Below are 27808 nucleotides of genomic sequence, written 5' to 3' on the forward strand. Positions count from 1 at the left end.
AAAAATAAAAATCCCCACAAGCAACAAAACAAACAATAAAACCCAAACCAAAACACAAAAAACCCCCAAACAACCAAATCCCATGGACCTCCACTCGAATTGCCTCTGAAATTTTTATTACTGCCTTGCACACACCAAAACTAGAGATGAAATAAAAACACACCACCATTAGAAGTAACAAATTTCCACCTCATAGTAATGGAGAAGACTAAAGAGGAGAGAAGGGAGAATCCTCTTCTTTATTGCTAACAGACCTCTCCTTTCCTGAGTTTCACTCTTTCCTCCGCTAGTCCTAAAGACTGCTGTCAAGAACGCAAGGTCTTGATTCTTTATGAAAATAGGAAAGGTCCCTAAACCTGGCACCCTGCAACTTGTCAGTCCTGGCAGCTGCTTGCCACACCCACCTACACCTCTGACACGCATTGTCAGCAAGAAGCCATTTAAAATGCTGCTGGCCAAAGCTCTGTGCCCTCAGGATCTGCACTGGGAATCTCCTCTCAGTCACTTCCTCATAAGCTTCCTGTGCACTGTCAGTGTTTGGATTTGGCTTACAGTATGCCAGTATAAAAGGACTTGGGAAGAAGGAACTGTCAGAAAACTGCATCTGAACCTCCTACACAACCCAGTTCTCACGTCCTTTTTTCTCTGACCAGCCTTGGGCGATGCCAGGTGGAGGGATACTGGCTCAGCAGAGAAGGCCTGCAAACAAGCAGCACCACACACAAAATAGTCTCTCCCTTCTATTTGCAGGTGTTGTTCAGGGCAGAGCATGCCAAGGAGCATTGGCTACATTGGCATTAAATGGTTTGTCCTGCTGCATCAGTCTGCCACCATCACCTACCTCACTTTGCACCTGGCAAACCACTGCATGTGAACTGCTCTGTTGCGTTCCAAAAGCAATTGCACAGACCACAACTATCATCTAAAAATAATACTGGAGGTGGTGATCCCACTGATAATCACATCATTAGAGAAGAATCAAGCTTTTCCTTGTCCAAGCAGAAAAACAGCAGGTCTCTGCAGTACCTTGAGCCTTCCTCTGCAGTGAAACAGTATCTACTGCTGAAATCATGGAAAAAACTTCATTTGTGACTGCCACACCAACACGCTTCTTTTAACAAGCAAGGTAAGGGCATGCAATTCCTGCCTGGCAAGCCTGTCCTCTCCAGCCAGCTGTTATTTCAGGTACGTTTGTTACGTGCACTCTTCACAGGCCCAGCCACACAATCACCTGTCACAGCTCCATTGCCACAGCACCCAGGTGTTGGCATCTCAACACATCTCTTCTTAGCTGTGGGCTTTCCAAACACACGTGACAGCAGGGGAATGAGGGACCCAACTTCCCTGTCAGCATCTCTCAAGGAACTCATACAAGAATACCATCCGTCCCCCTGAGCTCTTTTCCTCTGACTCAGAAGCACAAACCAAAACCTGGCATAATCAGGCTGTTCTGCAACATGCAATGACATCTCTGCCTTGCCATGACTAATGGCCCTTCCAGGACTGTCACCAGCCCAGCCTCACAGACAGCTTTTAAGATTCTGACATGCTGAGTCCTTTCCCCTACACTGCAAAAACAGCAGCACAGCTTGCCTGCTTGCCTTGGATTTATTTGTTTCATTCTGAAACAAATGCAAGCAAGGACTCTGTAAGAGACATAAAGCCATTGGTTATATGCATTAATAAGCTCAGAGGATTCCTATGCAGCTATCCAGAAAGGGCAAATGCTTACCCTGTAAAGCAGGGCAGCTCAGATCAGAGGAATATCCCAAACCTGGTACCAAGTACATGTTGTCAGGAGACAGAACAAAAGGCCACGTGCAGCTCAGCATTACTGAAACTGCTGGACATGCCTGACAAGGAGACCTTTGCATAGGCACAGCCACAACCACAGGGCACATCAGTGACAGCACTGCATGGAGAAGTAGGCCACAGGATCATTAGCCCAACAATAGCTTTTTGCCACAAGCAAAAGTCTGTTCAATCCTGCCAATCATCCCAATGTGACTTACAGGGAAAAAAGGCAAAAAGAAAAGGTGGGCAGTTTGCATTTACTAAATATATTGCCCATTACCTCAGAGGATGGCCATATGGAGGATTATAAAGAAACACAAACTATTACCAGCATTACTGCCCTTCTAATACCAAAGACAAAGGTGAACAACATCAACTTAACACCACGTTAATACAGGCTGACAGAGCCATATAAAAGAGCAGAGTTTCCTTTTTTGCCAGCAGAAAAGCAGCTGTTGAAGATGCTTAGAGGAGCAGCACTTCTGGGAATGAAAGTGAGGGTTCAGTGGGTGTTTTGGCCAGGTCTGAATAACTGCTGTTGAAATGTGGCCACATCCATCCTCTGCCTCCCTGCCAGTGGCAGATGACCACTTTGGGCAGGACCTCAGAGCAGAGCAGCACCTCATACAGCAGGGCCACTGCTCAGGGACTCTCAGCACTGGATGCTCCCACTAGCCAGATGTGGTTGACCTGGCCCAACAGGCTGGGAGGATGGAAAAATCCCCAACCATAGCAGAACAACTCTGGCAGATGAAACCTTCCAAGTTCCCTTCTCACACACAACTCTGCAACAGTTCATTCTTAAACAGGTGCTAGCTATATTTTTCTTAAGTAATATTTGCAGGGTGGCAGGGAAATTCTCAGAAAGGCAATGACAGGTCCCAGTCACAGAGATGTCTTGACTTCTATGAAGAAATCTGCCACTCTCCTCCCCAGGGTTCACTGGAGACATTTTCAGACCTGGCTTTCCATCTGCTGCCCAGCTGCAGAGATGCAAGTTGAAAGTCTTACAGAATTTTGTGTAATTATGAGTGCAACTCACAAACAAAATTTAATCAGCAGGAAAATGTGCTCTACAGATGAGACACCAGAGTTCACAGTGGTATAATCATCACAGAAAGAGCAGTCCTTAACCCAGCCTGCAGTTATTTAGAGGTTCCTGTTCTAAGCAAGTGCATCACATACTCTGATCTCTGCTGCCTCCTGCCAAAATTGTGGATATTAGCAAGCCAAAAAAACAAGAGTCTCAGAGAAAGATATGGCAGACAAAATACATCCTATGGTACAGAAGCAGCTCTCCTCCTGAAGGAACCTGATGCATTTCAGGAGACACAGAAGTGCAGTTGTAACTAATTACCTTCACCTTAATGAAAAACATTGTTTTAAACTTACAGATGAGAAGCCTGTTACATGAGGATTGATACTTGGCAGTTCAGTTCAGACTACCTGAAGTGATGCTCTGAAAGGGCTGAATCCAGCCAAAGCCTTGGATGAAGCATGGTAACTCCACATTGGTGCAATCAGAGCTGTGGTCACAGAAACTCTGTGTGACAGGGGTGTTAGCCACAGTGACAGTGGTGCTGAGCTGTTCCTTAAAGCAAGGATCTGTCCTCTTTGTCACATATGATGAATCATGCCTCAAGTCACAGTCCTTCAAGCAAACTCTTTAATTTGGGATTAAATCGGTCTTTACAAACATGCTTCTGCCAGATTTTGGCACAAAACCAGCTTATTAGAGAAACACAGATTCCACAGACTTGTCACATAGTTAACATTCACTTAAATCTCTTGTTTTTAAAGACAACAACAGTTGAGAAAACTATGTGATAATTAAGTTGCAGGCATGGGAAGCAGACATTATTGAGACGGTCAAATAACCTTTGCTCTGCCCTGTAGAGACAAACTACGATAGAAAAATTATTAAAGTTTAAAGTTTTTCATTACAAATTTTATCCATTTCATTTTAAATTTATTAATTTCTTATTTCCTTCTGCCATAAACCGAGAAGCACATAGCTAAGGTGTGCTGCTAAGACTCTACTTCTACAGCTGCTACTGAACACAGCTAGATATCTTCTTCCTGTGATGTTTATCCTGATTTTATTACAGCATAATTGGAATACTTCTGCCTGTAATTTACTAATAAATGCTTCCACTCGAGTTAACAAAGTTTCATGCTCTGATTACAAGTGAAACTGCAATGAATAGTCATGGAGACAGATAAACCTGGACTTGGGATAGAAGATAATATAATAGCTCATCATTTTCTCTGCAATCCACTTTAGTTAAAAGAAAGGTCTTTGACAATTCTGGGCAGCCTGGACTTATTTTAACCTGAAAAATCAGACACTCCTGCAGAGCACAGTGTGTTCTCCTGAATGTTTGTTCAGTGCTAGGCAGTACAGCTCCACCTCCTGAATTATTTAAAGGACACATTTCTTGCAGCCCAGCCTTAGCCCACCAGGTCTGTGGTACAGTTCTTCCAGGCGAGGGGACACACACTCTGAGCAAGAAGCTCTCCCTGACAGCAGAAGCAATCAGGACATTGCAAATGTCTGCAAGGTAATGGAAGTAGGCAGCAGTCACCAGAGGCAGCAAGGGCAACAGCACTGGAGAGGACAAGAGACAAATGCTGTCAGGGTTTCAGGTAGAAACACAGGAACCTTTGGTGCAGAGGTCTTCCAAGTCCAGCATTGCCCCGCTGCAGGTCTTCTCTGTGAGCTCACTGGCTTGCTCTCATGGAATCAGGCTCTAAGGCAACACCAAAGCAGATGAAGTTTTGTTACATGCTCATTTCTCAAGATCCTACATTACCACGCTGGTTTTTGAGTGGGCAGCTGTCAATCTCTAGTGTGCTGTACGATAATTCCAGCCTTTTGACAGACAGAGTATACATTTAAGATCTAAAAAAAGCTGTGAGAGTTTTATATAGACAGACTAAGGAAAGGAAATGAGTAAAAGATGCATTCTTATCCAAGTGCTCTTAAAGAAAACGTAGGCAGCCAAGCCTGTTCTCCCCCACTCTCATGTATTGTACCACTCAAGACATATTATTTTTGGATTATTTCTGGTGCACTGACTAGAGAGTATATCCACAAGTCACAAATGCCACTATTCCACATGCAATCCAGATGTACAATTGCTTCCATGACTTCGTCCTTTTTTCTTTCCTTCTTTTCTACTTCCTATTTGTTTGACTAATATATAAACTGAGGCAGGGAGCATCTTGCACAGTCTTCAAAGCAGGTATAACATTTTTATTAGCATGTATAGGGTTGCAGACTCACAGCTACCATACAGATAATCCTACCACCTGACCACTGCTCACAGCTGGGTACCACAACAACCAGAGAGCAGAACGGTTCTGAGATGTGCTTGTTTACATTTAGTTTATGTACCTCACCCTGCAGGTGAAATGGAGCAAGCACCAGGACTTCCATCTATTAAAGGCAGTTGAGACAATGTTGAAAACACACAGTTCAACACAGTCCTGCATCTGGCTCCCTAGGGCAGGAACAACCAAGCCTTAGCCTCAGTGTGGCTGAAGAGGATTTGGAATGGCTCTACCAACAGCAAATTACACAGCTTTTAAAGTAGATATGGTGCTCTCAACACCTTGAAAATAAGAGAATTTAAAAGATGCAAACCATCTGTAATCATAGACAAACGCCTCACCTCCTCCTCCTGCAGAAGTGTTGAGATGTATTTCAGTGGATGCCTTCCAGAAGGACACATCCATCTGCATCCCTTTGACAATAAGCACAACGCACCCCATGACACCTGTGACCCGCAGTCACAGCTCAGCATCTCACTATCTCTGACCTTCAACAAATGCAAACTGCAATTTGTACTTTATACAGAATACACCATATCAAACCAGAAGTCATCATATTCCATCCATGCTCTCCACAGGGTGAAAAAGGCATAATGACTCCATGAATTATAAGATCCAGGTCGTGCACAGGTTGCTTGGCCGAGTGCAGTCCTCACTGAGCGTCACTGAACATACACATCACATCGAGGTGGGAGAAGTTACAGGTGTCTACACTGCTGGACTCAAGACCACCACTGGAGATGTGAACAGTACAAATTGTAGCATAGACATGAGACAGAGTAAAGAGATGAAAAAGAGGGAGCCAACTTCATTAAAACCCTTCCCAGGCGTGACAAAAGTAGTAACCAGGTGGTCAGAGCCTATGAAGACAAGGCCTGGTTCCCTTCATCCCAGCAGTAACACGCTCCCTCTTCCTTCCTGCTGCTGAAAGGTTTGAACCGAAGCTCCTTCTCCACTGTTCCTGCCACGGGAAGACCAGCTCACCTGTCCTGGGCAGCACCACACAAGTCCCACTTTCCTGCTGACCCACCTCTTCTGTCCCATTGCCACCATCCAGCTCACTCTAAACCTCTTTCAGCCCTGTCCCCTCACAGGTCACCTTGCTCCCTGTCACCACCTCCGAAAGACACCTGCACCTCCACCTGCAGGCCCCTGCGCACCTGCCAGCTCCAGCCTCCTGCCCTCACTCCAGCCACCTTTCCCTTGGTGTCCAGTCAAGCACCTTTCTCCTTCGTCCTGCAGCCACTCTGCCGCACAAAGCCCCTGCAAGCGGCACTGCCACCGGCGCCTGGATCCCTACACCACCTCTCCATCCCCACGGCACACAGGAACCCCCAAAGCCAGGGCTCTGCATCTCCTCCAGCTTCACTCCAGTCACGGGGCTCCCCAAACCTTAGGCGGGCCCCCAAGAGCCTCTTCTCCCTGGCACCTCACGCACACCCGGCCAGCCCCGCCGGAGCCTCTGCCCCAAGGGCCGGCGCAGCCCCAGCACTCACAGTCGCCCCTTTTCCCAGGGGCGCAGCCCCCCGGCACGGCACGGCGCGACCCCAGACCCCCCAAGCGGCTCCCCCCTACCTGGGCGGGCTCCGCGCCGGCGGGCAGCCCCTCGGGCAGGGCCTGGAGCAGCAGCAGGGCCATGGCGGCGCGGAGCCTCCTCGCCATGCCCCCCACCCCCCGCTCCCGCCTCCCGGGCCCGACTGCGGCCCGGGACGGGAGCCCAGGGGCACCCCGCGCCCGGACCCGCCCTCGGCACTCCTCTATTGGGCGGCCGGCGCAGCTTTCCGCTTGCCATTGATTCAGCGCGATGTCGCTTATGGCAGAACCGGGAGGGGCGGGGTCTGCGCGCAGGGCGCTGCCATCTTGAGTGTGGCACAGCGAGGAGGAAACCTGAGGGCGCACTCGGGCCGCCATGTTGTGAGTGGCGGAACTGGCTGGAGAGGGGTGCGGGGACTGCGCGCACACACACACTGACACACAAACAGACCCACAGCCTCCCTGTGGCTGCCAGGCACTCATCCTCCATTCAGCTGGTCACTCCTGCTCAGCATGAGCCCTGCTCAGCCTCCTCCCCAGTGCGCTCACATTGCCCCAAACCCCAGCAGCCCGCACGGACCTGGGGCACACCGGGGCATGGAGCGGGGGCTGGAATGGCAGCAGAGGCATGGCTCTGGGCTCAGGGCCTCCAGAGGGTAGCAGTCTGTTGGTGCCAGAGGGTAGCAATCTGTTCCTGCCAGCACCACTGGCAGACATAAGCAGCTTGGAGAAAAGGATCTTCCCCAGCGGCTGTGTCCCAGCATGTCCCCACACAGTGATTGTCCACACTCCCAGCAGTGGGAGCATCCTGAGCACTGGGCATTGATTCCCAGCTCGGCAGAGACAGCCCATGCTCCTGGGGCAGTGTCAGAGGGTTTCTGCACTGCCGCTCCCAGCAGAGTACCAGACAGGCTCCATGCCGGATTGGCATGATGAGGTTCATCAGATGATCAGACTACACATTAAGAAAGGCCAGAAAAAGTAATTGATTTAGCAACTTATCTCCTGCCCTGGCTTTTTTCTGTCCAGATCAGCTCTCTTGCCTGCTGCTAGTGTGGGCCAGCAGGCATTTACCTGTCACACCTTCACCATGCCCTCTCCTCTTCCTGTGGCAGCCAGATCCCGGCCTCCTGCGGCCCTTGGGACTGAAGACAGTCCCTTCCTGCTGGGATTGCCAGTGCTTGAGGGAGCCCAGCAGCCTCTCAGCCCCTGCTCAGGCTCTGCTGCACACCAAGGTGGCATCTTTGGTGTGGTTACATTTGAAGTGAGGTCGTAAATATGCTGGAACACTGACATTTCCGCCACACAGTTATTGAAGGAGCTTTATTCCTGTTCCCAGCTAGCCCTGAAATTAGAGGCACAGCAGGGAGAAGGCATGGAGATCAGGGAGCACCGGACAAGCCCAGATCAGGTGTGACTCATTGTTGGAGAGCAATTAACAGTTGCTGCTCCTCCCAAGCAGGGATTCGTCTGGCTCTGACTCTTTGCAATGAGGTTTCCTTCCTGTTGCAATGGGAAATGGAGGCCAGACTGGCCACAGCTTGCAGCAACTCCTCTGCTCCCCAGTGAGACCAAGGCAGGCTGCAGACTTACTGTGGTTTTGGGGAGGGTTGGCAGGCTCTGGCTGCAGTGGCCGTGTCCAGAGTGATGTGAGCTGTTGAGATGACTTGAATCCTCGGGGGGAGATTCCAGCTACAACCTAGAAACCTAGAAACCCTGCTGAGCTGAACTGTCAGCTGGCATAAATCCATGTTGATCTGAAGAGGGAATCCACTGCTATAAGCTCAGGGAGGCGGGAGGGAAGCTCTTGAGCATGGCTTGCCAATTCTATAAGCCCAGAGCAAACCTCTTACTCTGTCCATAAGCAATAAACTGCACCATGTCCCACTCCCCAGGGCAGGGGAAAAGCTGATGCAAGATGGCAACAGCACTTCAGGGGGTCTCTGTGCTCCGTTGCCCCTCAGGGCAGGAAAAAAGGAGCAGCCAAACAGCTGAGGCTTTTCTGCCATGGTCCCAAACTTGGCTTCATGTGGCTGCTGCCCCAGAATCACTGCCCAAAGGACTCCCTGCCCTACCAGGACCCCTCCAAACTGCCAAGGCAGGAGGGGTGAACAGCAAGAACAGGGAAAAAGCAGGTTTTGGGTGCTACAGCACATCATTTTACAAACATTGCCATGCTCTCAAGCATGCCAGAGTCACCTTGGTCCAAAAGACTGCTACAGGTACTTTTCTGAAAGCCCTCACGGCTGTTTTGGGTGTAGGACAGGAGCAGTGTGACCTAAGGAGCTTAAGAAAAGCAGAGGGCGGTCTCCTTGTGGCTCCTCTCCACTCCCAGCAGGAGTGACATCTGTTTTATTTCATGTGTTTATCTATTACCTTAATTGTGCTTTAACAAGAGATCTAATAATGCCCAGGGAACAGATATACAAGTTTTCCTACTTTCTGTTCTACTGTTAATTCTTTCAGAGCTCTTTTACAGCTTTCTAGGAGTAGCTACATGTGGTTGGAGACATTATCCTTTGCCTGTTTTGTTGCAGCTTTGGCAGGAGTAAACCTGCTGTGGATACAGCTTGGCACTTCAAGAAGTACCTTTTGGGTTTGGCTGCTCTCTCTGAAGGAGCAGAATGTGTCTCTACTCGGGCACATGGCTGATCTGAGAATGGTGCTGCCCTAGAGATCTGACACATATCCCTGACTGGAGAGAGGAGCATGGATCATCCACTGGGCCATGGGACTCTCGGAGCAGCCACGATTGAAAGCAGGGGCTTTAGGACTTGGGCTCCTTTCTCCCCCAAACTAGACTGCAGCACGCTCATGCTGCTCTCCTTTGGGGTGGGAGCAGCCTCATGGCAGACCCAAGATAGCACCATGAAACTCTGCCTGGCCATGAAGATAAACAGCACCCATGGGTGTAGGAAGGGTCTCCCAGTGTTATCCTCCCAGGCCCCAGAAGAGGATGACTGTCACTGTGAGCAGAGCACAATCACCTTTGTCACCTGCCATGGGACCTTGCAGCCCCAAGAACCTCTTGGTGAAGGCTGCCATTGAATGCCGCAGGGTTTCAGAGCTCATGCCATCCCTTACACTCTTCCTCCTTCTCCTGGCCCCTTTTCTCACCCTCACCCTGATGCTTGGTCAGTCACAAAACCCACACTACTTCCTTCCAAAGCAAGCATGAGACCCACATACCAGCCCAGCCCAGAGAACCAGAAACAGAGATCAGCCAGAAGCACAACCCACAGATGGTTTTTAAAAATCATCACATTTATTTTTCAACCTTCCTCTGCTGTTTGCAGTGCAGCACCAGTGACTGAATTCAGAGCCTGAGTGAATGCCTTGACAGCTCTGTGACAAGAAAGAGAGAAGCTACTGGAGAGTGTTCAGTGGAGAGACACAAAGATGATGAGGGATTTGGAGCATCTCTTATGAGGAGAGAATGTGAGAGCCAGGTCTGTTCAGTCTGGAAAAAGAGAAGACTGAAAGGGATCTCATCTATGCATATAAATGTCTCAAAGGCAGGTGACAAAAGGATGGTGCCAGGCTCTTTTCAGTGGTGCCCAGCAACAGGACAAGGAACAATGGCCATAAACTAAACCACAAGAAGTTCCACCTCAACATGAGGAAGAAATTCTTTACATTGAGGATAGCAAAGCACTGGAATAGGCTGCCCAGGCAGGTTGTGGAGTCTCCCTCTCTGGAAATACTCAAAACTCACCTGGATACATTCCTGTGTAACCTGCTCTAATGACTCTGCCTCAGCAGGGGAGCTGGAATAGATGACCTCCAGAGGTCCTTCCAACCATAACAATTCTATGATTTCTGTGTCTTCTTCCCCATGTCAAAGAGGGCACAATTGTTCCCTAAAGCTGCAGTTTCATGCTTTCACTGTGGGGACTGGAGATGTAGGACAAGGGTGATAGTGCTCAGAGGAATTAAAAAAATAGAGCTAAAAACAATTAGCTATTTCTTTCCTGGCTTGTGGCAAACACAGAGTGAATAGAACCTGAACCTGAGAGCAAGGAATGCATAGTCCAAGCATTGATCTCTGGACTTTGGGATGGTGAGTCTCATGGTGCAGAGAGAACAGGTACCTTCACACCTGCCAAGACACGATCCATCTCTTGGGAAGAGGCTACTGTGGTGGTTTAAGGCAGGAATGTGGTTTGGTTGCTGGTACAATGGCAGGATATCTGCTTTTAGAGGTAGAACTGTGCTCTGAGCCCCAAGGGAGAGAGCCTCATGCCTCATGGGGCCATACCCAGTGAGGCCCAAACAGGCTGGGCCAAAGGAAGGCACAGGAAGCACAGGCATCCCTCAGGGCAAGAGAGACATGGGAAGGCTGAGACATGGCCAGCAGCAGATGGGCATGGGTCAGGACAAGCCAAAATGCTGCAAGCTGGACACAGAGTCAGACCCTGATTCTACAGTGGAAGAAGGCTGCAGAGAAGGTGCTGGGTGGGGGCGCAGATCTGGGCTGGACTATGCCTCTAACCCTGCTCAGGGGATGTGGGAATGGTGGTGGCAGGAGGCCAGAGGGGTGTGATGGCTCCTGAGGTAGTCTCCATTCACAGTCCTTTGTTAAAATAGACATATGGCACTTGGTCCCCGTGCTTGGCCATGATACTGTCACGCAGCTCCACCTCAAGGTCAGCCAGTGCAAGGGAGCTGTGGAGAGGGAGATACACACTGAGAGCCAAGATCCTCCTCCCCAACCACCAGTCAAACCACCCTCTCTTCCTATTGCCATTTGAGGCCTCTGCAGTCCCTGGGATCTTGCAGGCTCTTGGCAAGACCCACCACCCCTCCCTCCCAGTGCTGGAAGGCAGAGAGCTGCCCATGCAGCCTGTTGGTCCCAGCACAGAGCTCACAGAGCAGGGCAGGCACATGTTTTCCTGCTGCCCTGGGCACCAGTGTGTGCAGGCAGACACTGCTTTGGGTTGAAGGGTGGGTGCCCATCCTGCTTCTCCTGGGACGGGCAGAGAGGAACTAGGGAAGGAGGAAGGCTCCCGAGATCCCATGCAGGAGGAGGAAGCAGTGGAAGAGGTACCATCGCTGGGGGAAGAGGGCACAGGCTGCTGGCACCATGAACAGGAGGCTGTGGGACAGAGAAGAGCAGAGATTAGTCCTGGGAATCCCAACCTGTTTGCCCTCCAGCCATAGGGATTTCAGCCCAAGAAGTGCTGCTCACACCCCATGACTCCCAATAACCGGGGAAAGCCCAAGCTGAAAGGTAAGCAGCTTTGCTATTTCTTCTGGGAAAGAAGTATTTTTTCAAGCATCTCTTTGGAGCCATACTCCAGGCACTCACAGGTGACTGAGCAGTGAGATACTTACAAGCCCCCGCAGAGCAGCACCTGCAGAGGCCCGTGGAGAACCTGGATCCGCTGCAAAAGAAGAGCCAGGATTGAGTCCCTGGCCTCACCACAAGACCCATTCACAGGGTAGGCAGACTTCTCCCCTCAGTAGGACTGAATGCCCAACACCTGTGGTGTGCACCAAACCCTGCAACCCTCCCACAGCCTCCCCATGTCACTTGAGAGGCCATTGGTGTATCAATGACTGAAGTAGGGAGCAAAGCAAGCCAGGCTCTGCAAATCCCCATTTGATCCCCAGCATATCAGCAGCAGGTATGGGCTGGAGCACCACAGAACCCACTGGCGGAGAGGAGAAACATGCACTCACCTGCATGAAGGTGAATTTCTCCAGCCGCTCCATGATGATGGGCAAAATAACTAGGCACAGAGAGCAAAGGTCAGCCCAGATCCCAGAACAGCTATCCTGCTAGCCAGCCTGCAGGGCTGTCCCAGCAGGACCATCCATCTGGAGGCCATGGAAGCAGCTGTGCTGGGGACTGCTGGGTGTTTGCTGCAGCAAGGACCTGACATGAGACCCCCACACATCCACCATTGGGGCAGCATGGTCTGTGATCCTCATGCTCCTGCTCTTCCTTCTGGGCTTGCAGCATGTCAAGGGTCTCAGGAGCAGAGGAGGTGCCAGACTGCAGGCTGAGGGGCTAGGGCCAGAAAGCACGAGAGAAGCATCCTTATGGGGCCAAACTGCCCCCTGTCTTCCAGGCTGTGGTTTGGCATGGAGGGGGCTGGGGAACCTCTGATAGGAATGGCTGGATGAGGAGAGCAAATGCCACCTGGAATGCAGGGCCACCCTCCCTCTTTTTCATGAGGGAAACTGAAGCAAAGAAGGGCACGGTGGTGGGTCCAGGAGAGTCCCCAGTTCAGCTGCACACCCCTGTGCCCCGCACTCACTCATGCCCGGTGCTGCCATGGTGATCCTGGAGAGCACAACCTGCGCGATGCCCTTCACTGCTGCCCTCTGCAAGCAAAACCAGCAGGTGAGCCCCGGCAGCGCCCTGCCCCAACCCACATCCCCATCCCCAGTGCCCCAACCCGCATCCCCAACCCCAGACTCACCCTGGAGCGGCCGAGCTCGTTGTTGTTCTCATCTGTCACTGTGATTCCGTTGATGATCTCCCTGAAGGGGATAGGCAGTCGTAAGTGGAGGATGGGATGGTCGGGAAAGCATAAGGACACAGCAACGGGGTAAGGGGGTGCCAGGGGAGTCCTCTACACACAGCAGCCCCAGATGCCCCCAGGGCACGGGGCTCCAGCACCCCGGGGCACCACGGTCCCCAGCCCAGCCGATGCTGCCATCTTCAGGGCACAGCTGCGAGCAGGATCTGGCCGTGCTAGGGACAGACACTGCCTGGATATACAGCTGAGCCAGGGCACAGTCCCTCACACAGTACCCGAGCTCCTTGTGCCCTGACTTGTGGGGAACCCCGAGCAGCAGACACAGGTCACCACAAGGACCCCAAATGGGGTGTGCCAGCATCAGGATATCATGGGCTAGGGTTCTCCCATGCCATGCAGGAGATCTTTGGGTTTGAGGGATCTTCCAGCACAGATTCCAGAGCAGCTATCAGCCAAAAATCCCCCTCCTGCTCTAGGTGGAGGCTGAGCCATCCCACCCAGCACCCTCCAGCACAGACACAGCACTGCAAATGCACAGACCCCAGTTCACCCCTCTCCAGCTCCCAGGAGGGGAATCCAAGGCAGGGAGGCCAGGCAGCCCAGGAGCCTGGCTGCCAGCAGCTTGCCTTTGGAGGGAGCTGGGTCCCTCAAGCGCCCCAGGCACGTGTGACACTTACTGTTGCCGCATCATGGGGATATTGACGCAGTTGGCAGCAGCCACAGCTGCAAAGGGGACCCAGCGGGCCAGCAAGGGGGGCGCTCGCTGTGGGAAACAGGCTGGCATCAGCATGGGAGAGCAGCATGTGCCCAGCTGCCCTACCTGGCCCTAGCCTGGCATACCTTGGTGTAGAGGTTGAGTCCCACTGCGGTGGCCAGGGCTGCACTGGTGGCCGTGACATAAGCCACCCCGATTTGCCTGGACAGCGATTTCAAAGAAGGGAGACAACAGAATCACCAACTCTGACTCAGCCCTGTTCCTTTGTGCCCAAGACACTGCATAGAGGGTCTTTACAAGGCATCCAGAGGTGCATCAAATAGGCACACTGCATCCTGTGGGGCCCGCTCACCTCAGGGAGATGGGGGAGGCAGCGTTGCGGTTGGTGTAGTTGACAAAGGCATTGAAGGACTGGTTCACCCACTGCCAGAAAACCACTGCAGGCACTGTCCTGTGGAGGGAAGGGATGGGAGAGCACCCGAGGGCTATCAGGGACACCTGGCCTGTGCCCGTGGCCAGGCTTGGCAGGGAGACAGCCAAGATGCCTGCAATCCACTCATCATGGTGTCTCCAAAGGGAAACTGAGGAACTGTGGCAAAGTGACAAGCCAGTGGCAGAGCTGGGAAATGATCCCAGGAGTTCTGGTTGCCCTGGGGAGCACAGGAAGGAGGGGCCCAGTCCTGCAAGGCACTTGGGCAGGGGTGGGAGACACAGCTCTCAGCAGAGTGGCAGCCATCCTCTGCTGGGCTGAGATAAGCCTTTGTCAAAGCGAGCAGCAAGGAGGGGACACATGGGGACAGAAGTGGCTCTGGGGAATGAGGGTGCCTGGGTTTCTACTGGTGTCTCAGGGATACTGGTGTGGGGCAGGAAGGGACACAGGGAGCACACTTTGGAATGCAGGGGGGTGGAGAAGGGAAAGGCAGGGAGCTGTCAGCAGGGGCTGGGGATGCTGAAGCAGCCTGGCCTAGGGGCACATTTGGTCCTCATTTCCAAAGACTGCTATGGGCTACAGACCAAGAGCAGCAGCCAAGCAGGATGTGGTTGCATTAATCATTACAGGAGCTATGGGAAGAGCTCAGCTGAGCTCAGGGTGAGGTGAGACCATTCCCAGCCATGCCAGGGGGATCTGTGATGCTTCTGCCAGGTTGGGTGCTGGGGACAGAGCCCAGAGACATTGTGCTTGACCATAGGACACAGGCAAGCACAGCAGCCCTGGGCATGCCCTGGGAACCACCCAGCCCCAGAGGAGGCAGGCTGGCCATGCTCTGGCCTTGGGGGAACTTGAGAGGGGCTGGGGGCTGTCAGGGCTGTGTCCCCAGCCTGGTGTACCCAGGAGCTCACCGATAGAACTGGAGCATGCAGCCAGTGATGGCCATGCCCCCCGGCACCTGGAAGGACATCCTGCCAATGAAGTTCATCTTCTCACCACTGTCAGGGTGGAAGGCTGAGTCGTACAGCTTCTTGGCATAGAGCAACTGCTCCTGGCTGCTTCCTGGCGGCACCAGCCCGGCCCTGCAAACCCAAAGCCCATCAGGGGAAGCTGCACAGACCCGCCAGCACCCAGCACTGCTGAGGCACAGAGCTCTGGGCACCACATGAAAGGCAGAGGAAACATCTCCTGAGAAGGATGCATGTCACAGCTTGAAGCTCCGGGGAGAAGCCTGGGAAACCCCCCCAAAACTACTTCCAACAGCTGTTACACCACAGCATACCTGCTTGAGAATGACTGCCTCCATCCCCTGCAACACTGCACAGTGGTTGGGATGGCCGTGAACCCAGGGATGGCACCTGCCCCATTTGTACCCCTGCCCCTCACCTGCAGCTCTCCACCAGGGCCTTGGCCTGGTCCAGCTCCTCCTCTGACACCAGCACTGTCCGAGGGTCGGTGATGTTGAGGAAGTGCTTCAGGCGCCCCATGAAGGTGCTCTGGTCCCAGCGTGGGGAGTCGATGTCGAAGCTAGGGGAAACTGTGGCCATCTTGGCGTAGGTCTGGGCAGGGGAAAAGGCCACTCAGTAGGATCCTGCCTTGTTTGCTCATTGAGTGCACGGCCACAGGAGCAGTCAGCTGAGTGAGAGCCATGGCAGGTTTATATTTAACAGGACAACTGGACTTTCAGCAGCCCCGAGCCCAGGAGGCCCCTGCTCTCCTGCTGTCAGCAGAACACTGCAGTCAGGACGCTCCTTCACACATGACCATGCTTGCCTGGGGTCGCCCCACTTGTGCTGCACCCCACACCCCCTCCTCAGGGTGGTATGGTGCTCCACAGCACTGCAGGGCCCAGCTCAAGCCTCCAAAGGCTGCCCTGCAGGCGCTCCTACACGGGCACTACTCTGCAGCCCCCGAGTGTGCAGACGGTGCTGTGCCCCCCACAGCACCGTCCTGCACATCCCTCTAATGCTGCTCTGCACTGCCATGGCATTGCCCTGCCTGCTCCCCGGGGTGCTGCACCACATGGCCACAGTTCACAGCACAGAGTCACAGAAAGAATTAGGCACGAAAATACTTCTGAGATCAACCTATGACCAAACACCACCACGTCAACTACAGCATGGCTAACCTAGTGCCTAACCCTAGCCAAGTGCCATGTTCAGCCTTTCCTTAAACACCTCCAAGGGACTGTAACTCCACCATCTCCCTCAGCAGTCCTTTCCAGTATCTAACCACTCTTCTATAAAGAAACACTTACTAATGTCCAACCTGAACCTCCTCTGGCACAGCTTCAGACTATATCCTCTCGTCCTGTCGCTGACTGCCTGGGAGAAGGGGCCCGCTCCCACCTAGCTACACCTCATTTCAAAGGTAGCTGTAGACAGCGATAAGGTGTCCCTGAGCCTTTTCTCCAGGTTAAACGCTCCCAGCTCCCTCAGCCATTTCTCATAAGACTTGAGCTCCAGACCCTTCATCAATTTCCCTGTCCTTCTCTGTAAGGCACGGCACAGCTCGACACACCCCCGGCTCGGCCCGGCATGGCATGGCACAGCCCCGGCACACCTCCAGCGCGGCTCGGTCACGGCTTATGTCGGCTCGGCTCGGCTCGGCTCGGCACGCTCCGTCCCGCCCCAGCCCAGCCCCGTCGCGTCCCCACGTGTCCCACCTGCGCTCCCGGGCCCCGCTCCCGCCCTCGCGCCGCTAACGGCCCCCGCGCTCCGACGCGTGGCCGCCTCCAGCCAATCACAGAGCCCCGAGCGGCCGCGCCCACCGCCTCCGGCAGGGCCGCCCCAGTACGCGTGCGCCGTTCATTCGTGGGCGGGCCCATGGCTGACCCCTCCCCCGGCGCGGGCACGTCGGCGCGCGGGTGGGTGTGACGCAGTTGCCCATGGTAACCCCGGGCCGCGCCGAGGATGGTGAGCGGGGCGGGGGCAGCGGGGCCGGGCCCGGGGCCGCCGGGGCGGGCTGAGGGCTGAGGGACGGGGCCCGCGCGGCCGGGGGCGTCTGAGGTCGCGGGTGATCCTCCCGCGGAGCGTGGGGTGATGGGGGCCGGAGGGTCTGTCGGGCCCGGCCGGGCTCGTGGCAGGCACGGGCAGGCCTTGGGCCATGAGAGGGGGGGCCGAGGCGATGGAACCAGGGGACCGAGCCAGGCTCTGCTGGGTGCTGCCGGGCAGTAGGGGAACAGGCAACGGGCAGTAGGGGAACAGGCAGCGGCAGAAACTGATGCACGGGAAACTCCACCTGAATACAAGAAGGAACTCTGCCGTGCAGGTGTCCACACTCTGGAACAGATTGGTCAGAGTTTGTGGAGTCTCCCTCAGTGGAGATATTCCAGAACCATCTGGACACGATCCTGTGCCATGTGCTCCAGGATGACTCTGCCTGGGTGGGAGGTTGGAGCAGTGACGGACTGTGGTCCCTTGCAGCCTGCCCCATGCTGTGACTGTGTGACACCGGCCTGGGGTCTGAGTGCCACCTGGACATCCAGTCAGGATGGGGGCCTGGGGCTGGGCAGGTTCAGGCACCCATACAAAGGAATGAGAACAGGGAACGTTTGGGGCCTCCAGCCATGGAAGACCCTGGTTGGGGTTGGGGCTCTGGCAGCACACAGATGTTATGGGGGACACAAAAAAGGGGGTTGAGTCCTAAAAAAGGCAACAGAACTGGTGAAGGGCCTGGAGCACAAGTTCTATGAGGAGTGGCTGAAAGAGCTGGGATTGTGTAGTCTGAAGAGGAGGAAAGTGACAGGATAGGAGGAAATAGCCTCGAGCTGTGCTAGGGGAGGCTTAGACTGGACATTAGAATGAATTTCTTTACAGAAAGGGTGATTGGACATTGTAAAGGACTGGCCAGGGAGGTGGTGGAGTCACCACCCCTGGAGGTGTTTAGGGAAAGATTGGAGAGATTGTACATGGCACTTGGTGCCACGCTCTAGTTGACGTGTAAGTATTCAGTCATAGGTTGGACTTGGTGATCTCAGAGGTCTTTTCCAGTCTAATTGATTTTGTGATTCTGTGAATCAGGTCTAGACAGGGGCTGGGAGGCTCAAGGATGCTATGGGGGGCTCTTTGTTGGGATAGAATCAGCATGCCTGGAGTTGATTCAGTCAAGGTGTGAAAGGTGTGATGGAGGGGTGGATGCTTGGGAGGGCTGGGGACCAGGATGGCAGTGACCTGAGGAGGGAAGGAGCAATGGAAGAACCTGGCAAGGATGGAAGGCAGTGCTCAAAGACTGCCTGTGAAGAGTCTGGGAGCAGCTGTGTCTCTAAAGGTGCACTGGACAACCCAGTCAAGGTGGGAGGAGGCAACCCTGAGACTTGGATCCTGTCTATAGAAATTGAGGGAGCTAGAAGAGAGCTTGCTGAGGTGGAAGGGCTGGATTTTGATACACAGCCTGAGAAGGGGCTGAAAAAAAGCTGCCAGTTGGTTGGATGGACAGTCTGGTGAGTCAGTGGGAAAACCCAGTCAGTGTTTGGCTGGCTAGGATAGTTTGCTGGGATGTTGTGTGCTCTGGAGTTTTCTGCCATGGGCTGGCACGATGAGGGACAGTCTGGGTTCAAAAGAAGAAATAAGAGTAAACTCTGGGAAAGACTGGAAGTGGAGTTTTGATGTTGATGAGAGAAAGAAAGATCCCAGGGAGAAAAGAAGTGTTGGAAGAAAGAAATAAATTATTTGAGAGGTACTAGCAGGGATTGAAGGGAAAAACTGGGTCTCTTGAGTGGAGGGCAATGCTGGGAGACTGGTGAGGGTGTAGTGCAGTCTAAATTGAGGTTGGAGGAAGGTTGGATGATGGACCAGGGTCATGCAGGTATTGGAAACAATTTGGGTTTAGATGTCAGAGTAGTTGGGGTGGGACAAGTGGGATGCTGGTAAAGTGCAGTGAGGACCAGAAGGAAGGGTTGGAGCTATGGGTGAGGGGTGGTGACAGAGCTGCCATGGATGTAGAGCCACTCATGAGGATGCTGCATGAAGAGAGAGCACAAGCAGAAGGCAATAGCAATGGGGAACAAGCTTTCCCAAGGGTAAAGCCTTATTTTGTCCAGGAGCCCTCTGGACATAAGTTGAAGGATTCATGCAAGGGAAGAGGTGTAAGCAAGAGCACCAAGGCAGCTTCTCATCTTCACTGGGTTAAGTCTGGCTGCATCCCTACCTGCTGGGTCACAGGGAAGAAGACTGAGGTAAAGCCTGTGGGATCTGCTCTATTTCAGATGGGTTGGTGATGGGGAATGTTACACCAGGCACCAAAGCCATCACAGGATGGACATCTGCTGTAAAGATGAGGGCAGCTGCCTCCAGCAGTGCAGTGCTTTGTGGGACACATTTGGCTTGCAGCTGCCAGATCTGCTCTTGTGCCTTATGATGTCCTGATAAGCTGCTGTAGTCTGGGATCTGGCTGCTCTTATCCAGGCATTTGTGTGCCGAGAGGGTGACTGGGTGTTCGCCAGTGTTCGTGTTATTTGATACAACATTTTACTGCCTCTTTGTCTATTTTCCACTTCTTGGAGTTGTTTTTTGAATTACAGCCTCTCAGGCAGGGTGGGTGGCACTTTGGGGTGCCTGGTGGGCTGGGTGTACTGGACAGAGGACTGGAGAGCAATGCACTGTCTCTCCAGATTCTCAACTTTCACTAAAACAGAATAATCATTTGTGGTAGAAACTCTGAAACAGCAGCAAATACATCCAAAGCGGCTATGGCAGCCTGGGGGTATGGGTCAGCAGTCAGAAATCATCCAGACAGCTTGATGTAACAATTTACTGCTTGTCATCTGAGCCATGGTAGCTGCCTGTGAGCACGTTCCTGCCATGTCCTGATGGCACTGGAAGAGCTAAAACTCCCCTCAACGACTGCTTGCTCCAACTCCAGCGCTGAGAGGGTTAATGCTGGGGTTTAAATTATTTCAGTGTTCATCCAAGTGAGTAAGTACAGAGGGGCAGTGTCTTCTTCTGCAGAGCATAGGAGGATTTCTCACAGCTGTGGGGCAGGGGTGGTGGAAGGTCATAGTTGGAGCACGGAGGGAAGGGTGAGCCATAAAACTGCAAAGCATGAGAGATGTGTGGAGCTGGAAGTCTTTGGCACCGCTAAGCAGCATCTGCAGTGGGCACATGGCAAGGGCGAAGGGAGGCTGCTACATGAAAGGATGTGCTGCTTTCCAAAGTTTAGGAAATGCTGTTTGAAGCAGAGCTTGTGGCTTCCTCGTCACAGTAATGCTTCCTATTGTCACTGAAATAACAATCTTTACCAAGAGACGTGGTATGTTAGTGATAGATGCTGGGGCCAGAGGATGGCCAGTGCTTTTCTAAAACCATTGATTGAAGATGACATCATTGTGTCAAAACCAGATTTGTCAAAGTGTGGCCCTGTTTTATAGTTGAGGAAACTGAGTCTAGAGTGCCTAGCTGACATAAGGCACATCTGGTGAAGAGGATAAAATAACAGCATAGCTAAATGCATAGTCAGGCATCTTTCTCCTGGTCTTGAGCTCATGTTTCTAGGAAAACCAGCATGTATGTCTTGCCTGCTCTAGGCGTACCTCATACTTAGAAATTCTTTATTTTGTCCCTTGTTCCTTGGTAGTAAGGCTCTATTTAAAATGGCCCCATTAAAATGCTTTCAAGTATTATAAGTGTCTCACTACTTTAGTTTTCAGTACAGTTCAATGTCCTGATTTTTAGTTTATTTTACTGATTGCTGAGAGGTTGATACAAGAAATCACCTGCAGATAGGAGAGTATACCAATCACTGGCTAAGACTTTGAAGTTCTGAAACCAGACAGAGACTGCTGACATTGTCCAGTGCTGAGCATTGGCTCTTCTCTGCACAGGGCAAAATACTTCTTTCAAACCTGCTGAAACCAGAGGAGTTTGATTTTAATTATGAAAAGAAGATTCGTGCTGGTATTGGTTTATGTATCAAACTGGAAAGTGCTGTGTGACCTCTTTGACAGAAAACTACATTAGTAGGTTTGAGCTGGAAAAACTCTGTAGGTGACTCGACTCCATTAAATTTTGGATTTCAATGCAGGAAAGAAAGTCTGCATTGAATGACACCATATGGTGGAGACATGCAGTAAGCAAATGATTTTTTGGGAGTTTTGCCAGAGTAAGAAGTATTGAATAAACTGAGCTCAATAGATTAATTTACTTCGGTTGTATTTCGAAAAAGACTGGATGATTTTATGACCATTAGTGACATTTGCAGTTCTGCAGCCGAAGATAAAGGTAATCAGACGTCATTCTTCAGGGCACCAGCTAATCAGTGCAGTTGTCAGAAAGGACTCCCCTCCTCCAGCTCCGTGTGTGCAGGATTGCACCCTGGATGACAAATGTAGCCTCATATATCCACTGTGCAAGGCAAGATATTTGGCTCAGCTAAGCCCCTCGTCCTTCCCTGTGTCAGCTCCTCCTGTGTGACTTTCTGAAATCATCACGTGTACCCTCTATCTTTAACTTACACTTTAAAAATGGTGAGCTGCTACCATATTGCTTAACAGAAAGCAAATAAATAAATTGGTGCCCAGAGCTGTGCTAGGTGCTGTGCCAGCAGAGCACCAAGGTGCTCCCATGCCTTGGAAATATGGTCTGTGTGGGGTGAGAGATAACCAACTGATAGAAATAAGCAGAATCCAAGACAGGTTTGAACTTGACACATTTGCTGCCTAAACCTCATCAAGGATTGTAGGTGTGGCAGAGGAGGAATTAGCAGAAGAATCATGGGCTGGTTTTATGGATATTTTGTGAAGTTTCTCCCACGGTTGTAGGAAAGTCACAGAAGTTTGAGAATAGAGCTCAGCAGTGCTGGGGAGCTGTGGGGAGACAGGAGTTGTCATCTTGATGGCAAATGTGCTTGGCTGAGATGAGTCTTGAGGATAAAGTGACTTGTGGTTGCAGTAGTGGGGAAGAGGGCATCTCTGCAGGGGTATAGAGATGGGGAAAATGTGATTGTAATGGCAGGCTGAGCTGCTGAGCTTTGTGGCTCTACTGCATCTTGGTGAAGTGAATTGATTCTACCTAAATGTCCACATCTAGTAGATAAGCAATTGGTGGTGACTGAGGGTGACTTTATTTTAAATTCATTATCTGAGCCTTGTGGCTAATAAAGTTAAACAGAATACATTTACTTCTCTTTCCTAATAAGATTCAACCGTGCTTTGCAGCAGCTTGCGGGCCACGCTTTTTATCCATGCCCCGTGTATGCAGCCCTCAGTACAAGGGAGAATTGTTCTTTCCATTGTGGCTTTATATTGCCAATCTGATACAATATTTAAACAGATTATCTCAATGCTCTGTTTGTCCCAAACCAATTTTTGCTTTGTCCTGTAAAGTGAATCTTCCTTTCAGTGGTTTCTGTGGTACAGGATGTAGTTACATGCATCAACTAGTTCAAGAGACCCATATACAGCATGAATAAACCCACAAAACCCTTAGCTAGGACTATAAATGTCACTGTATTTTTATATATGTAGGATTTTTTTTTTTGAGAGAGAATAGGATTACTACATGCAGCTATAATTGAAAGTCCTTTGATAATTTGGTGGGTATTTTAAACCTAGCAATGATATACTTTCATAAAACCACACATCCCTGTTTTCTGAAGGATGTTAATAAGATGGTTAGCTTTGCTTTCATGCTCAATGTGTTTATGAGTGCTCTTACCCATTTAGTTGCATCTTCGAATTTAATGCCCCACTCTGATTTCATAGTAATTGTCAGGAGTCTCTTTTTCTTTTTCGTATGTCCCCGCTCACTGTCTGGAAAATGCAGTCTCCTCATTGCTGACCCCATCAGTCTGTCTCCTCACGGTGCTTGCAAAGAAAACCCTCTCCACCAAGGACAAAGATGTTTTTAAACAGACCAATCTGATATAAGACATAGTTTGCTTAACCCAGAGGTGACCAAGAAGCGGATGCTGGCTGACTGTGCCCAGCCTTGAGTTGCTCTGTCTGGCTGCCCTTCTCCAGAGGCTGCACACGCTGCCATGCTGTGCTGTTCATTATCTGAGCAGCATCTGCAGTTCCCTTCTCTGTTACAGATGCCGCAGTCTGCTTAGTTTTGTGCAGCTGACACGCTGGCCTTACACTCCTGTGAGGCGTCTCTGCGGCTCCTCAGCCAGCTCACATCCACCCTGGCCTGCTCAAGACTTGTCCTGCTTCTCACCCTGGACACTCCAGTGAGCAAGTGCCACTGGCCTGGCTGCTGTGCAGTCATCCTGGGAATTCTCCCTTCTCACTGCTGGCTAAGTCCCAGCATGAGACATTTCTTACCTGCCCTGTTTCAAAAATCTGCTCCTCCTGTGTTGTTTCTGTGCATCCTCTTTGCACCACATCTTCCCATTTCATGGCTTTCTACCTGACAAATCCCATGAATAGCAAGGCATTGCTTTCTGACTCTCCTCAGCCTGTTAGTTTCAGCATTGTGTTTGCCAGCAGAGGAGTGCTTGTCCATCAGTCTGTGTGCAACAGGGGCTGCTTGTCCCACATCATGGTGGCATGCAGCAGGGAACTCTGCTGAGTTATTTTTTCCAGTCTACTAAGCTGTCAGGAAATGCCTTCTGTCTTTAATCAGTATGCTCACAAGATCAATTAAAAAAAAGTAAAAAGAAAAAAATGAGAAATGCATATGGACATGGCTTTCTTTAGTTTTAAATCTTTGCTAACTACAGGGATTCACATTTTAAATACTATTTACAAAATAGTAACAGTCATGGGAACCAATATTATTATTTGGCTCTTGATTTAAGTTGTATATACAGACCGTGCTGGCAGCTACTGAAATAAAGTCCACTTCTCTATGTTGGCTTGCTTGTCTTCCAGCCTTTTAAATCAGCTTACTTTATACCTTAGAGAATACTTTTATTTCTATATATATCTTCTCTTCTATTGGCTACCCCTGATAATCCTGTGATCAGCCATGCAGCAGTGTCACTTGAGTAGAATATGGAACGATGCTGATCGTTTTCTCATAGGCTGTCATACTAGCCCAGAAATAGCATCCATCTACAATGGGAGAAGCTCTATTAACATTTACAACTGTTCCTCTTCCCGACCCTTGAGAATTGCTCCGTGGTAGATAAGCAATACTTTGTAATACATTTCCTTGCGCTCAGTATTTTGGAGTTGAATTCTGAAATATAAAGGCACCTAATCCTGATCTGCTCTGGGATACACTGCTCTGCTCTTAGCAAGTGGAGCTGTGAATAGGATTAGCATTTCAACAGCTTCTTTTTTTAACTGTGAGCAATAAACTAAAATAATAGGGCCTGATTCAGAGCTCTCCAAAGTCGGCAGTGGTGCTTTGGCTGATGTACATTGGCTTTGGGTCAGGCCCATAAGAATGGGAAATTCAGTGTTTCCCTAGAAAGGAAGGAGGTGTGAATTTTAGAGTTCCTGGTCCTGTGGAGTCTGTCCACACTGAGCTGAAATCCACAGATTTACAAGCCAAGAAACACAACTGTAAATTTGACGGCAGGTGAAAAGAAAATGTGTTGCTAGTCATGCAGTTAAAACTTGTGCTTTTTAATGATGTCAAGGGCACTTAGGACATGCATATAAACAAGTAACCACTAGAGGTATTTTTGCTGCTGTTCCTTTTCTCTTTCCTCAGACATGTGGAAGTGCAGACCATCATCAGGGCAGAACATGGGTTGAGCACTATGGCCGGGGAGATGAGCTGTTGGGCTGGCAGGGCTTGCAGTGACTGGCTGCACTGAACACAGCCCTTGAAATTCATTAGCCATGGGCCCATGGGTGAGAGCCAGCTGTGAGCATCTGGCCCTCAGGGCCCTGCACGTGGTGTTACAGGCCTGTACACTTCAACTAAAAGCTGTTTGGGGATTTACTGTGCCTGTGCCTGTGCTGGTGCATGTACTGAGCAGGCATAGCACCCGCTACCAAGCAGATCCCATTTCTAATTCTCAGCTCTTGAGCAGGGCCTGGATTCCAAGTTTTTTACCTGCCTATCACCTACAAAATACGTGATAACTTGAGCCTGCTTATTGGGCTATTGCAGATTTGCTATTGCTTGTACAAGCTCTGAATTTCCGAACCTCAGCTTTCCACGGTGCTTTTTAGAAGCACAGCAACAGTAGCAGTCCTGCAGTTTTTTACACATACCTTTCGAACCCAGTTTTACTAAGTTCCTTCTCTCCTCCCTGTTTCTTACACATCACACACGTTTTTTGAGCTGGAGCTGGTAATTTAACAGAAACCCATTAAATTACTCTGAAATCGAAAATGCTTGCAGGGGTGGATCAGATGTCACATGCATTTGAATCTCTGAGCGTTACTAAAAGCTTTAGCATCACGACCTGTGGTGCCGAGTCCTTCCCAAAGCACTCCCACCTGGCAGCAGGGAGGTGAGCAGTCAGAAGCAGCATTTGCAGAGTGGCTGAGGTAGGGAGTGGGCAGAAGGACACTGCCAGAGACAGGGGATATGTTGCAGTGGTGACACTTGTACTGTGACGGGCAGCTCTTTATCCTGAGGACAAGTTTCTGATTGCCACGATCTGGAGGGGACTGGGAGCAACCTTCAAGGCTCAAATAGTCCTTGGCTCTCAGCAGGAATGTTTAGAGGGTTTAGTTCCTCATAGCAACAAAGCACTTCAAGACATTTAACTGATTACACCCTTGCAGGTCGACAAGAAGCATTTTCTCCATTTTGCTATTGGGAGAACAAAAAGGCTTGAGATGTGGGCTCCATGGGCTCAGGTTTCTGCTGATATTTGAACTTTCTTCTTGGCTCTTGGTTTTAGTGGGCTTCGACAAGGGAATTGTCTGGGAGAGATGGAACAGGAATGCTGAGGGCTCCAGAAGGGGCTGTAGGTGTTGCCTGGATTTTCTCAGGCAAATTAGTAGCAAGAGCACCTGTGTCCACAGGCAGGGTCTCAGTGTGGTGTGTGCTTCTTGGGCTCTGAGGAGGAGTCCCTGACATGCAGGGCTGCAGAGGAGTGTGGCAGCGTGCCAAAGACACTGAGGCATTCCTGGTGTCACAGCCTGCTCCTGTGCCCTTGGCTGCAACTGTCCCTCTCCTGTGGGGTGGGCTGGGCAGTGAGAGCAGGTGGTAGCAGGGTGATTTGCATCTCTTGGTTACGTACCAGGATCCAGAATATTTTTCCAGCCATTTTAGAGAGGCCCTGGTCTCTGACTGGTGGCACTGACAAAAACTTGGGTGCTGCTATAAGGTGCATGTTTGTAAATGAGCTGACCTGCATATTCTGTTTCCTAATCCTGAGTGATACTGTCAGCTCAGAGAGCTGAGCCTGGGTAATGACTGGAATCCACTGTGCTTTTCTTAGTGAGGATGTGTGGTAATCTGAGGTAGTTGTTAAGTGCTACATCCTGAGAATCAGAACTGCACATGCCCCATGGGTTCAGCGTGTTTCAGACAGATAAACAGGGTTTGAGATGACCAGGGTAGTTACTGTAAGAACCAATGTCAGGTGCATTGTAAGCTGTAGTTACCTAGGAGGCAGATCAAATTAATGGGGTTTTCCCTCTGATTAAAGTAATGAAGAGCTTGCAAGGATGTGGTCTGCAAGCTTCTGCACGGGGTATGCATAGACACTGTCTCCCTGGCACAGGGAATGCCAAACAGCTGTGTGACAAGAGCAGTGCAGCCAGCAGGGCACCCCACTGCGTGACATTTGTGCTGTCTGAGACCTTGTTGGTACTCTGAGATGGAAGAAAATAGGGGCGAAGGGAGGAGTAGGAAATGAAATGGGAATAAGGACTGCAGAAAGGTATTTAGGGTGTCTTGGGAGCCACCACTAGACAGAATCCATTTCAAGGGAGGAGGGTATAACATTGTGGGGGACGAGAGTTGGGGTGGGGAAATAACAGCTATGGTCTCTCTTGTGCATTTAGGGTTTACTGTCAATCTTGCGCAAACTGAAAAGCACCCCAGACCAGGAGGTGAGAATCCTCCTCTTGGGACTGGATAATGCAGGCAAGACCACACTCCTGAAACAGCTGGCATCAGAGGACATCAGCCACATCACCCCAACACAGGTGAGGAAGGCCTCTCCTTCTTGAGGCAGTTACTGTGGTCCCACCTGCCACGTTACACAGAGTGCCCATGATTCTAAAAGGGGCAGCAACTGGACCATTAAGTTTGTGTCTTTTCTGCCTAAGAGGAGGTTTCCTGAAGGAGCCAGAGAGCTTCAGGCCGCATTGGTCAGGTAGTGCAAAAGTGGATGAGTGCTGTGGAGTTCTGCAAAAGGCTTTTGCATGGATGAGACTTTGTTCCTGTTGTCCTTGCCAAACAGGGGGCATGTAGAGTGGATGCTGCAGCACTGGACGAACCCTTGTCTGTTTACATCTTTCACCCAACCAGCTCCAAGGGTTCTGCATATACCAGTGCTCCTCTCTAATGTCTCTCATGCCCTTTGGTTGAGCTTTGGGATTGGAGGAGAGGGATGGCTCCCTTCAGAAGCACTGCAGCGTTGCTCCAGAGGAGGTTGCTAGAGAGCTATGGGATATGCTTCCCCCCACCCTGTAGCTGCCTCCCAAAGCTCCCAGCCCTG

The 27808-nt window shown here is 51.0% G+C and overlaps 3 protein-coding genes across 5 annotated transcripts in view; 1 reads left to right on the forward strand and 2 right to left on the reverse strand.

Moving 5' to 3' along the window:
* The window catches only part of WBP1L (WW domain binding protein 1 like), a 58945-nt gene extending 52148 nt beyond the window's left edge, over nucleotides 1-6797 (reverse strand). The window contains exon 1 of the mRNA XM_054276586.1: nucleotides 6703-6797. Within this exon, the coding sequence (XP_054132561.1) occupies nucleotides 6703-6789 (87 nt within the window). The 5' untranslated portion in view covers nucleotides 6790-6797. The remainder of the gene's footprint in view (nucleotides 1-6702) is intronic.
* Nucleotides 6798-9924: 3127 nt separating this feature from the next.
* Nucleotides 9925-15882, reverse strand: SFXN2 (sideroflexin 2). 3 transcript variants are annotated; one of them, XM_054276697.1, is made up of 11 exons: nucleotides 15680-15868; nucleotides 15205-15375; nucleotides 14216-14314; nucleotides 13989-14064; nucleotides 13826-13911; nucleotides 13089-13149; nucleotides 12924-12990; nucleotides 12343-12392; nucleotides 11995-12044; nucleotides 11708-11755; nucleotides 9925-11325 (listed from the first exon to the last, which is right to left on the reverse strand). In XM_054276697.1, exons 1-11 carry the CDS (start codon nucleotides 15838-15840, stop codon nucleotides 11226-11228), a joined length of 969 nt encoding a protein of 322 aa, XP_054132672.1. In that variant the 5' UTR covers nucleotides 15841-15868; the 3' UTR covers nucleotides 9925-11225. The 3 variants fall into 3 exon arrangements, with proteins under 3 accessions (XP_054132672.1, XP_054132671.1, XP_054132670.1); XM_054276696.1 differs by lacking the exon at nucleotides 12343-12392 and having other exon boundaries at nucleotides 11218-11325; nucleotides 15680-15882; XM_054276695.1 differs by lacking the exon at nucleotides 12343-12392 and having other exon boundaries at nucleotides 11253-11755; nucleotides 15680-15882.
* Nucleotides 15883-17133: 1251 nt separating this feature from the next.
* Nucleotides 17134-27808, forward strand: part of ARL3 (ADP ribosylation factor like GTPase 3) — a 28161-nt gene continuing 17486 nt past the window's right edge. The window contains exons 1-2 of the mRNA XM_054276699.1: nucleotides 17134-17208; nucleotides 27150-27293. Of these exons, the coding sequence (XP_054132674.1) occupies nucleotides 17206-17208; nucleotides 27150-27293 (147 nt within the window). The 5' untranslated portion in view covers nucleotides 17134-17205. The remainder of the gene's footprint in view (nucleotides 17209-27149; nucleotides 27294-27808) is intronic.

Source organism: Melozone crissalis, unplaced genomic scaffold, assembly GCF_028551555.1.
Source record: "Melozone crissalis strain CALT ecotype California unplaced genomic scaffold, PUWL_Pcris_2 ptg000019l_1, whole genome shotgun sequence".
Classification (NCBI taxonomy): Eukaryota; Metazoa; Chordata; class Aves; order Passeriformes; family Passerellidae; genus Melozone; species Melozone crissalis.

Excerpts from the sequence above, each read along its gene's own strand:
- SFXN2 (XM_054276695.1), bottom strand. The coding sequence starts at position 15,840 with ATGGCCACAGTTTCCCCTAGCTTCGACATCGACTCCCCACGCTGGGAC. Across the intron at positions 12,991-13,088 it reads ACGAGCTCGGCCGCTCCAGG|AGGGCAGCAGTGAAGGGCAT; the intron begins GTGAGTCTGGGG and ends TTTTGCTTGCAG. Across the intron at positions 12,045-12,923 it reads CATGGCAGCACCGGGCATGA|CGGATCCAGGTTCTCCACGG; the intron begins GTGAGTGCGGGG and ends CTTCTTTTGCAG.